The sequence below is a fragment of the Raphanus sativus genome, chromosome 1 (genome assembly GCF_000801105.2).
Source record: "Raphanus sativus cultivar WK10039 chromosome 1, ASM80110v3, whole genome shotgun sequence".
Taxonomy (NCBI): Eukaryota; Viridiplantae; Streptophyta; class Magnoliopsida; order Brassicales; family Brassicaceae; genus Raphanus; species Raphanus sativus.
Window position 1 is genome coordinate 3,926,811 of NC_079511.1, and position 12,156 is coordinate 3,938,966.

At 34.7% G+C, this 12,156-nt stretch overlaps 3 protein-coding genes across 3 annotated transcripts; all 3 read right to left on the minus strand.

Moving 5' to 3' along the window:
* Positions 1-2,503: 2,503 nt before the first annotated feature.
* On the minus strand, positions 2,504-8,308 carry LOC108815162 (6-phosphofructo-2-kinase/fructose-2,6-bisphosphatase). The gene is made up of 23 exons (XM_057005779.1): positions 7,982-8,308; positions 7,804-7,867; positions 7,376-7,668; positions 7,065-7,283; positions 6,788-6,973; positions 6,596-6,691; positions 6,327-6,425; positions 6,205-6,234; positions 6,066-6,123; positions 5,824-5,873; positions 5,675-5,752; positions 5,454-5,545; positions 5,312-5,369; positions 5,119-5,193; positions 4,953-5,000; positions 4,644-4,741; positions 4,460-4,535; positions 3,802-3,864; positions 3,616-3,707; positions 3,284-3,352; positions 3,143-3,206; positions 2,931-2,996; positions 2,504-2,802 (listed from the first exon to the last, which is right to left on the minus strand). The coding sequence occupies exons 1-23, from the start codon at positions 8,156-8,158 to the stop codon at positions 2,725-2,727; spliced, it is 2,229 nt and encodes a 742-aa protein (XP_056861759.1). The 5' UTR covers positions 8,159-8,308; the 3' UTR covers positions 2,504-2,724.
* A 263-nt stretch (positions 8,309-8,571) lies between these two features.
* On the minus strand, positions 8,572-10,954 carry LOC108842938 (uncharacterized). Its single transcript, XM_018615998.2, is given in 2 exon segments — positions 8,572-9,299; positions 10,940-10,954. Coding segments are annotated over 2 exon segments (645 nt in total). The 3' UTR covers positions 8,572-8,669.
* LOC108842947 (glycine-rich protein DOT1-like) lies at positions 10,902-12,122 on the minus strand. The gene has a single exon (XM_018616011.2). The coding sequence runs from the start codon at positions 12,116-12,118 to the stop codon at positions 11,036-11,038; it is 1,083 nt and encodes a 360-aa protein (XP_018471513.2). The 5' UTR covers positions 12,119-12,122; the 3' UTR covers positions 10,902-11,035.
* Positions 12,123-12,156: the final 34 nt, after the last annotated feature.

Below are 12,156 nucleotides of genomic sequence, written 5' to 3' on the forward strand. Positions count from 1 at the left end.
TAATTCAATTACAAAAATATAATTCATAAAATCATAAAATAAATTATCATTTAATATTGAATCACTATTTTATTCGTTTTAAAAGTAAAACGAAACATCATAATAAAATGCAAAAGATATAATCAAATAATTTTGTATTACTACCTTGAAACCTAATATAAATATCATAGGTTATTTTTTGGTTTTGATGTTAATGGTTCATATTCTTTTATTTTATTTTTACTTGAGTTTCTATTCATTTAAAAGTAAAATGTAGAAAATGATGTGTAGTAGTTTAATTAGATGATTAAATATCTTAAGACTCAATATCACTAATATATCTAGTTCATCTAATTAAAGAAATACTTAGTTTTTTGGTTTCATATTTTGGTTTGGTTTGATTTTTAATCGAACAATTTAGGTTGATAAAAAAAAATATTTATATATATATATATATATATATATATATATATATATATATATATATATATATATTTATTTATATATTTAGGTTGGATCGGTTTAGATTCGACTAAGTTGGTCTGGTTTGTTTGTTTTTTTGCCCACCACAAATTGTGTCTATCGCTAAGGCATAGTAATGCCAGTAGAGTCTATTGTATAGAAGTTAATTATTGTGAAGAGTACATAACAATGTTGAAATTACAAGATATTTGTGAGTACAAATCTATACTAATAAAGTTGAGTTTTTTTATCTCTTTACAGAGAAAAATGTCATGTGGCATTCTATTTTTAATAATTAAAATCTTTTCTCAACTTTAATTAATGTGTTTTGGTGTTAATTGTGATTAGGTGTTAATTTATTTTTGTTATTGACAATTTATTACAATGATGTTTTAATTTTGGATTGGAAGTTTAATTTATTATGAATTTTATGTCTTGATTTTTTTTAGATTTCATAACTCTTAAGTTAGATATTTTTCTAAAAATACTTTAAACTATTTATTAATATTTTGTATGTCAAATAAAAATACAAAAATGGAAACTAAAGTAAAGTATTTTCAAATTTTTTTAAACATAAAATAGATACATATCCAAACTATTACTTTATGTTTAAAAACATTTAAAATATTAACTTTAGTTTTATATATTTATTTTATAGCTAATATATTATAATATAATAACACTAATTCATTTACTAAACCGCAGTTCATCTACGGTTGATCCAATGATCAAGAGATCCGGTAAATCATCCGGTTAAATGTCTGGGTCAGGTGTCAAAACATTGGTTTATAGGGTTTCTTTGTATTTGATGTTAACGATGAAGAATGAAATCTCTATGATTCTCCTTCTTTAATGCAATCAACTTAACCGTCATATAATCAATCTAGAAATTCCACTCATTTGGTAATTTTGGTATTGACACATAAACCCTATGGTATCTTCTCATGTTACACTGTGCAAGGAAACCAATAATTTCCCTGATGCATGTTATCCGTGTTTACATTTTAAAAACCGTAAACATGATTAATATACTCTTAAAACTTAACTACAAAAAAAGAATCATTACTTCCAATCTGAGAGAAATTTAAAAACGTTGCTTGATTGTTAAAGTTATTTAAAATTGATGTAAACCACACACCACCCTCACCATTAATCCTTTCCACCACACTAACTATTTATTGTCAAAACCATTACTAAATACAATAAGTCAATAAGCCCGAATGTCACAAAAGTTAGAAATTGTCTTTCTCGTGATCGTTATAGATGCTAACATCGCATTTACTAATTAACAAATTGACTTTTTACTAGGAAAATTTGGTGAAATTGTTCCATTCCGGTTAAAATAGAAGTTGTCCATTAAATAGAGGAGTTTAGGAACCATTTATAGTTTTTAGATAAAAAAACATATTTAGATTCATATTAAGATTCGTTGATATTCTAAATAAGGATGGACAAACAAGAATTTCGTTATGAACACACCCAAAATCTTCCATTGTTACAAAACTAATAGAGAAAATAATTTTATATTTCTTATTTTAAGGTACATCTTTTTTAGAGACCTTGAAACCAAAGTAACACATACAATTCGCACCTCTATATTTTAAAAGTCAACATGATAATTTTAAAGATATATATTAGATACTCACCAATTATTTTACCAAAAATTAACACTTTACCCTTATTTTTTTTATAAAATTTATAAAATTTGAAATATATTCCATCTTTCTATTATTTGAACTAAATATATTAGAAAAAGTTTTATAGTTCATATATAGTTATTATAATAATTAATAATATAAGTATGTTATCTATATAAAACATCAATTTTGTTTTATTTTAAATTCCAACTAAATTAATTTTGTTATGACTATCGATTTTTTATTCTATTTTTATTAAATCGATTAGTAACAACCACTTATACTATTACACTTTCAACTAAACAACTTCAAACAAAGTAATGCACTACGGTCACTAACCACTATTAAAAAAGATCAGAAAAATATTATTTTAAAAATATTTTTATTTTCATATTTAACATATTTTATTTGTTAAGACCATATAATAATTTATAAATTTATGTAAAATATAACATATGAATCCGGCGCGTAGCGCCGGAAAATCACTTGGTAAAAAATATCTGATGGATAAAATTAAGAACTGGGAGGCCAACATGCAGCCCAGTGATGATGTCTGCAAATCTTCTAATTCACAGAGTGAGTAAAACATTAAAATCTTTGGGACGAGAGTTGTAGTTGAGATCCGATGTAATTGTGGTTGTTACTTTCAGTCCATGAGCTTGTAGCGTTTCTCTTGAACACCAGAAACTCCCATTTGTATCTCTATGATAGTGTGAAGTGGCATCTGTTGCATACATGCATAGATGGCACGGCCGTTATTATTATGTGCTGTCTTACATTTTCAAACTATCTAAAAGCTTATCCATCACTCTCAAATGGTTTTATCATACAATCTCATATTTCAGATTATACCTCGATCTGGGGTATTTCTTTGAGGGGACGGTCCGCAAAATATGCATATAAGGCCCTCAGAACGGCCTGCGTAATAACCAACCAATTGTAAGGTGAACTCATTGACAAGTCAGATAGTTCAACATGATAAAGTGGATTGTCGAAAAAATCTTCAAATACCAGAGCCAATGGTTTTAGACACTAAACTATAAACAGATGGTTTGGATTATAACCTGGTGAGCTATCACGACGACAGGCGCTCTTTGTCGTTCTAACTCGATGATCACAGGTTCAAGCCTACATTGTCAAAGCAGGTATTGTTTGCTTCCGGTTTAGTTTATGACTGAACGTAGAGGAAGAAAAGACAAACATACCGTTGAATTACATCAAGGTATGACTCTCCACGAGGGTATCGGTATCGTAATTTGTCCTTTCTCCGAGATCTGCAGTCATATGCACCATAAGATGAGCTAGAGAAATCTGAGACCCGTTTCAGGATATGCAAAATGGGATGTAAGTTGGTTTCTTCAGATTTTTAACCTAGCTTCGTGGCTTTATGATATCTAAACTATAAACTAGTTCTATCTAATTACAAGCATAACACCCCTAGCATAAATTTATGTGCCCTTCCTAAAAACTCTTGGAAATCGGAAATCAGAAATGACGAAGTTTTTTTCACATAAACGGATTCTACCAAGTCACTTACTCGAACTCTTCTGGCATTATCTTCTTTATCTCTTCATATGTCATTCCATCGCAAACTCCAGAATTGATCTCGTCCAGGGCACGCCATTGTACCTAAAGATGAAAATAAGAGAAAGCGGTTTCTTTGCAGCAACATATAATTAGAAGACATAGTCGGAAGATATTCTGGCAGTTTGTAAACACAAACCTTAGGAAATCCGACTATGGAACCTGCTGTTAAGATTGTTCTCTGAAGTGTACTGGTCCAAATCTGCAATAGACAAGGTCGGTGGATCATTATTACTATTATCAAGAGCTTTATGATATCAAATTAACTAAGTTTGGAACTGCTTGATCCTTTGTGGACTTGTGTGGAAAAAAGAGGTTTCAAGGATGATTCAATGCCTCGGTTGGTGTAGGAAAACAAAATTTGTCCAAATGACAGACATTTTGTTAAGATTGATATCTCTAAACTCTAATCAACCTCAACGTCTTCCTCTTACACTGTATTACTGATCAATGATATAATTACAATCGGAGTAGTCTCAAGAAGATATCGGATCACTCCGATCAACTTCTCAATACGAAACCTCCATGAGAGGATCGCCTCAATATCTCACGATCTCACACTAGTCTCCAGTTCTAAATGCATAAAACAATAAGAGAGAAGAAACAATCTATTTAAAGCTTCAGCTTCCCTATTCTCAATACTATTTTCCGGATCTTAAGAATTGATAGACTGACTTAGAGGCTACACAAATTTTACGTAAGCGTTCACTGGTACGCAAGATAAGCAACAAGCTTTCTTTGACACAATTGCAGATACATAAAAATTCAAACATAGTGTAATAGTCTGCAACACTTACCGAAGCAGCCTTTTCATTTTTTAGTCGCTTTTCGACAAAGTTAGCGAGTTTCTTTGCATAAATTTTTCCAGATTCACTGCGTTTCAAAGTCGACAAAGGTTATCAATTTCACATTTTAAACAAGAAATATAAATTCAATGCTTAGAAAATTGTGAAATTCGGAGGTGACAGAGTAGAAACATACCTTATAACACTATCTCCCCCAGTTCGGCCTCTAACATTATCCATACTTTCTCCATGCCGAGTGAGTAGTATTGGTCGTGGAGTAAGATGCGTATTCACCTAATTTAAGGTAATAAAATATTAGCTTCTTCAAAAAACAAAACAATGATCTCGTGATCACTTAACTTATTCTTATTGAACAAGCCAATGAATGTTGATGATGATATATATCACACTTGCAGGTACATAACTTGTATGCTGATTTTGCATATTACAAAAAGGCTAAAGGCATTTCAATTAAAAATGAGAAAGAGACATGGTTAATTCATACCAAGAAAAATACAATTCTTCCAGGAAGGTAACCACTTATATTGTTCACCTGCAAAAAAGTAGATTACCAGTCAGGAATAGTCAAAAACATAAGAGCATACTATCGAAATCAGTATGAAATGCCATCAGCGGCACATTTCTTCATCAAACAAATATATAAAACATACTTGTATCTGTCCACCATTACCGCTGACCATATCAATCATTTTGATGTAAGAACCTTCTTCAACAGGCTCATAAACCTGGTATGAAAACAATAAAACCAACATTTGAATCCAGCCCCAAGTCCACAACTTTAGTCAACTATGCTTTCTCAAAGCAGTTAGGACACGTTTGGAAGCTGCATATTTGTATACCGACCTTCTCATAATTGGCCAAACGGTCTCTAAAGTCTCTCACTCCAGCTTCAAAATCCGTCCTGCAGAAAAGCACACGGATTTAGCTGACAGGTAAAAAAAGTCGACTAGGAAGAGAAAATAAGTTTCTGAAAGAGGCATCGTACCCTTCTGCATAATCAGGACTTTGCTGGATTTTAAGACGTATGTTTCTTTCAATAATGCGTTCATCATTGCATAGTGTTTCCAGAAAAATAATCTACACAGGAGTCAAAAGGAAAATCAGTTACGTTACAGTTACAAATTCAACATCAAATGATTTTTTTGGAAGACACACTGTAACCTAAAGCATGAGAATCTACATCACAGTATTTCGAAGCTTCAGTACCTTACACTTTCCTTCAGCCATTTTCATCAGCATATTCCGGCGAACTCGTGTGCTATTAGTTGCATCAAAGATTCCGATCTATAGATGAAAACTATTTAGAATGCAAGATATAAGAAACCAGGAAAACCATCTAACTGAAAAATACTTACTTGACCACCATCCTGCATCCAACCGATCATGTCCTCCATTGCAAGTGCTGCTACCTAGTAGCATGTGATATATTAAAACTAAGTGCAAAGAAGAAGATAAATGGTGTTAAAACTGATCACTGAATCAAACATCTTCCAATATAACACACTAAGTTGAGAGTACCACAACCATGATGAATTTAGACGCACAAATTAAAGGAGACAGTCGCAAACTGGCTTTACTAAGCAATTCAAAATACCACCTACCTCTGTTCGTGCCTCTACACCTTCTGGATTGTCCGCTCGAAAGAAATCAGCAGCCTACGGAGAGCTCATTCGTTGTCCATCAGAAATATCCAAAATGGAGACTAGATACTTAACCAATTTAATAATCTAGCTTACCACGTTAACTCCATGTTTTAGCCGTCGGTACTGTAAAGAAATGGAGCAATGATTGAGTCAATATGTTCCACAAGTGTTGTTAATTACAGAATACATACAAAAAGGAACTAAAATTTGCAAACCTTCCCAACATTAAAATGCTTAGTATCGTGCCCCAACCAGCGTAGATATCTTGTCAACTTTGCTGCAGTAAAAGTCTTTCCTCGAGCTGGCAAGCCTACCTGATACAATATAATGGGAATGATGTGAATCAGAACTTCGGTCTCTATTTTTTCATTTAAGTTAACATGTCAAACAAAATAGCCAGCCATCCAGCTCCCAACAATTAAACGAGGAAACATGAGCTGAAAAGCCTGCAGAAACTATGAACAGCGCCTATATGGCCAATTACCAGAACGATTGCTAGGTGTCTATCTTCTTTGGGTCCAAGCATTTGATCAGCAACCGCTCCTGCAGCAACAGCTCCTGCAGCGGCTGGCATTGAATTCTAACAATAAAAAAAAAGGAGAAAGAGTGAAACTACGTCAAATGATCTTAAATTTAAGATAACCCCATCGGAAATAGAAACTATCTTGTGCCAGACCTTGGTTTGCGCATCAAGTTTGAGATCAACCAAAAAAGAGCTTGCGCTAACAGACTTGGCCAGCCTAGGGGAGCCAACACCGCGATCTACAAAGAGTCCCCTTTGACCATCTTTCTGCTGACAAGGTGATAGTACTCCTGAAGCTGAATAAGTAGCCGAGGAATCGGGAACAATGACCTCCATTTTCTATAAGTAAGATGTATGCCAATACTGAATAAGAAAGATGACTATTTAATATGCGTAGACATCTACCATGCAACCAATCAAAGTGAAGAACCTTTGCAGATGGAGATCCATCAGCGTTAACACCAGAATCTTTAGGACTGTTAGATGCTGCCTTTGGGGTACTGTCATTAACAAATGAACCAGAAGCTGAAAGAGATCGTGGATTCTCTGCATTGTCAGCCGCATAAACAAGAGAAGAGTGTGCAGAAGGTGCAGGAGCAGGTACTTCATAATGCTCAAGATCAAGTTCCAAACTTTCTAAAGGACAATTCTGTAAGAAATTTTTTTAAAAAAACACTGTTCATTTCGAGCTTGGTCAAAAAAAAATTATATATATATATCCCCATGGGAAGGGCAAAGCACCTCGAGAGCTGCTGAATCAGGATTGATACTGACATCAGGGATTCCACGAACTGTAGAAGGCTGAAAATTCTCCCTATAAGCTCTCCAGCTAGCAGCAAGATCAAACGGTGAAACTCTATCAGCATTGATGAACACTCGGGATTCAAGAATCACATCACCTTCCAGCCTGAAAAGAGCTGCCCTAGCATCTCCTTGCAACGAACCACCCGTAAGAAGCCTGTTTTCACCTTCCTCCACTACGCAAGGCGTGTCTCTGTGCTTTGGCTTCAACAAAAACTTGAAATCCAAAGTCTCTACACGTCAAAAACCAAAAACCAATAGAAGAACCTTAGATCCTAACATTAGCATCAACCTCTATGCTAAACGATCGCCTAATCAAAGTCACTCCAAATCGAGTCAACTCACATAACGAAAAGAAAGAAGAATACCGTGATCAGGAGGAACAACGAAGCTCAGCTCCGAGATCGACGCGGACTCACGTAGCAGTGGAAGCTATCAATAAAAATCAACAAAAAGGGAGAAACGATATCAAATTACAGATTGATGAAATCGGAAGCAATCGCAGAAAGGCGAATGTCGAAATCACAAAGTCAAACCGATGCTCACAGCTTTAGAAGGATCCCAAGAGCCGATCATAGGAACAGAGCCGTAGATATGAGGAGTGAGCTCGCCTTGAACCTTAGAGTTCTCCATTTTCAGTGAAACGTAGAGCTGACCTCCTCCTCCTCCGCCATTGGAACCATCGTCCTCTTCTTCAGTGTTCTTCGATTCACCCGACCCCATTACTATTTGTTTTTTTTTGTTTCGTTCTTCGGATTTGAATTTAATGAAATTAAACGGATAAGAGAGAGTTGAGTGAGAGATCAGAGGAGAAACGAAGCCGCTCCGCAGCTTTTTTGTTCCTTTTTCCGGGAAAAATATTCGGTTGTTTGATTCTCAGTTGGTAATGTTGGGATAACCGGATAAGAGCAAATACGTGGTGGTTGGGCCGGGTTTGTTTTGATTTTTGGGCCTATGTTGCTTATTAATCCAGGCCTTAATATATATGCAATAATACCTCTACTTTCTTACATGTCGAAGCCTCGAAGGAACTATGGTGGTAATTAGTTTGACACTCCTCCGTACGGCATTACAAACAACCAAAAGAATGTATTAAATATATAGAGAAAATTAGTTCTCATACTAGTAAAGTCGCTTACATGTATTAATCAACATTTTACATACTTACCATTGGTCCAATCTATCTCAGACCAAACCAGACCTGATGTCAAACATTGATCTCACAGATTTTGATTTAAACGGCCAACATATACTTTAGATCCTTCTAAACCAGTAATAAACCGGTTAAAACCAATAAACTCAACCAACAGACAGTGCACACTCTCCCTCCAATATTCCGGCTGCTGCTTGAACGGCGAGATCTACCAATACCACCAACACCAGTTTGCACCGGAATCTGTTTTAAAGGTCCTCCACCGCCTCCTATACCATTGCCGCCACCACCTCCTTTTCCCGTGCTTCCACCGCCGCCACCAGGAAATCCTCCACCGCCTCCTATTCCGTTGTTACCGCCACCGCGACGCCGACCAAACCAGCCACGCCATCCTCCACCGCCACCACGCCAGCGAAACAAGCCATGCAATCCTACACCGCCTCCTTTTGTAACAACTACAGCTAATTCTCGACCCTTTCCTTCAAAACCAACAACATCTGGTTTTGTGGCTCTGAGAGGAATACTCTCGTAGTACGTATCAACAGAGGAAGGCCTTGAATTAACAGAAGAAAAATTGTGCTCAAGATAAAAGATTAAGAGAATGTGTAAAACCAACTTTCTTAAACCCATTTTCGTTTTGTTTCTGTATCTCCTCACTTTCTTGTCCGGTATGCAATGTATTAATATATAATTAATAATTCTATTTGGATTCTACTTGCATGGAAAAAAAAATACGTCACTGGAGGTTGCCTGTTCGAAGTATGGTTATAAATAGAACCTGCTCGGGAATATCTAAAAGATATTTTGTTTATTCATATTCCCTAATTTTTTTATTTAATTGTTCTCTTTATTTAATTAATATATAATAAAAATTTAAGCGACGTCTAAGCAAAAAAGTAAATAATATATATATAAGATTTTCTTTTGACTAAAATATGTATATAAGATTTGAGATTATCTTAGCCTCTCTAAATTGGTATATTGTATTTTTCCTTGGTCAACTTTCTTAAATAGTTTTTTTTTTTAGTTTTTGTCTTCTAAACAGTTTTTAAAAGTCAAAATGACTTTCATTCGAAGTGTAAAATAACAATGGTTTCTTCATTTATATTTTACTTAATTATTTATTAAATATATAAAAGATAAGAGATTTTAGAAAGTATAATACTTAATTTAAATTATAAACATTTACAATGAAATAGTAAAAAAATTGGTTTATATCGTAGAATATGTTAATATTTATTATTTTTTTAATATCATGATAAATATTTATATATATATATAATAAATAAGAATTTTCCAATAAGAATCAGATAATCTGGTATAATATTAATTATTAAAATAATAAATTAAATATAAGAAAAAATCAATTATGATATTATATGTAGATATTGTTAATAATTATTTATGAATTGAATGTCTTAAATACTATGATAAGTATTTACATTAAAATATATTTTGTAAAATAATAGTATACATATATATATCGTACAATATGTTAATATTTATTAATTATTTTTAATATCATTATAAATAAATATATACTAGAGTCGTTCCACCCTATCGGCGAGATATATTTTATTTGTGAAATCGATTACTATTTTTTGGTATCATTTTATGGTTTGAATTTGCAAGAGATGTGTATGCTAAACTACAAAAAAAATTATATTACATCGCATAAATAGTATGAGAAAAACAAATGATACCAATTTAAGACACTTATTAATAAATGATACAAAATATTTGTTTTAAAATCAATTATTGTAATTGATGTTGTTATTAACTTATCTTGTCTATATTAATCTTTATATTAAGCAAATGAAGATCAATTAAAAGATATATTTATTTCCATATACGTGCAAAAATATTTAATTTAAACTAAAAGTACTTTAAATTTTTACTATTTTTTCTGTTGTTCTTACTAGAAATCAAAAGTTTGATAAATTAGTAAAAAGATTTTTTTTTCATTAATTTAATTATTTTACATTTTTAGTGTTTGTTAATGAGTTGTATTCTTGTATAGACGTTAATGAGTTGTATTTGTATATACATCCACATAATTAATGATAGAAGAATGTATAGATGTCGAGATTAATATGATAATAATATTAATATTGATAGATAAATTAAATGTGATAACTTTCTAGGATATGACCAACTTAAAAAATCATATGAAATAAAGTTAAGACTTCTATTTTAATAGAATATATATATATATGTGCAATAATAATTGAAACTTTTTTAATTGTATAATCATTTACCAAAAGAAAATATAATATATAGAGAAAATTAGTTCTTATACTAGTAAAGTCGCTTATCTGTAAAATGTATTAATCAACATTTTACCTGCTTACCAAAGGCCCAATCATTCTCAGACCAGACCAGACCTGATGTCAAACATTGACCTCACAGATTTTAATTTAAACGGCCAACGGATACTTTAAACCCTTCTAAACCAATAATAAACCGGCTAAAAGCAATAAACTCAACCAATAGACAGAACACACTCTCCCTCGAATATTCCGGCTGCTGCTTGAACGGTGAGATCCACCAGTACCACCATCACTAGTTCCATTGTCACCGCCGCTGCCGTCGCTAGGCGATCCTCCACCGCCTCCTATTCCATTGTTGCCGCCATCGCCGTCATTGCCACCAGGCGATCCTCCACCGCCTTCTATTCCATTGTTGCCGTCGTCACTGCCGTCACCACCACCGCCACCACCACCGCCGTCACCACCACCACCGTCGTCGGGCGATTTTCCACGGCCTCCTATTCTGTTACCACTGTTGCTGTTACCACCACCACTGCTACTGTCACCGCCGCTGCCGCCACCACCGCTGCCAGACAATCCTCCACCACTGCCTAATATGCTGACACCGTTGCCGGGTAATGCTCCACCGCCTCCTATTATACTGGCGCCAGCAGGCAATCTTCCAGCGATTCCTCCGTTGCCACCGTCACCGCCATCGCCAGACAATCCTCCACTGCCTCCTTTTCCGTTGCCACCGTCACTGTTGCCGCCACCGCCACCAGGCGATCCTCCACCGCCTCCTATTCCGTTGCCACCTCCACCGCCACCGCCACCGCCGTCACCACTGCCACCTCCACTGCCACCGCCGTCGCCACCGCCACCTCCACCGCCATTGCCACCGCCTCCTATTCCGGAGCCAATCCAGTCGCGCAATCTTCCACCGTCTCCTATTATGGAGCCAAGCCAGCCATGCAATCGTCTACCGCCTCCTATTCTGCTGCCACCGCTGCCGCCACGCCATCCGTCACCGCCTCCTATTCCGGTGCTTCCACCGCCGCCGTCACGCCATAGTCCACCGCCTCCTCTTTTTATAACTACAGTTAATTCTTGACCCTTCCCTTCAAAACCAACAACATCTGGTTTTGTGGCTCTGAGATGAAGACTCTCGTAGTACGCATCGAAAGATGAAGGCCTTGAACTAACAGAAGGAAAATTTTGCTGGAGATGAAAGATAAAGAGAATGTATAAAACCAACGATGTTCTTCTTAAACCCATTTTCATTTTGTTTATGTGTATGCTATGTATTTATATATAATTTT

Bases quoted from the DNA above. Each gene is read 5' to 3' on its own strand.
- LOC108842947 (XM_018616011.2), bottom strand. From the start codon at position 12,118: ATGAAAATGGGTTTAAGAAGAACATCGTTGGTTTTATACATTCTCTTT.
- LOC108815162 (XM_057005779.1), bottom strand. From the start codon at position 8,158: ATGGGGTCGGGTGAATCGAAGAACACTGAAGAAGAGGACGATGGTTCC. The intron at 5,874-6,065 runs GTGGTATTTTGA...GCTACTAGGTAG, and splicing joins AGAGGCACGAACAGAGGTAG to CAGCACTTGCAATGGAGGAC. The intron at 4,742-4,952 runs GTATGAATTAAC...ACCTTAAATTAG, and splicing joins GAAGAATTGTATTTTTCTTG to GTGAATACGCATCTTACTCC.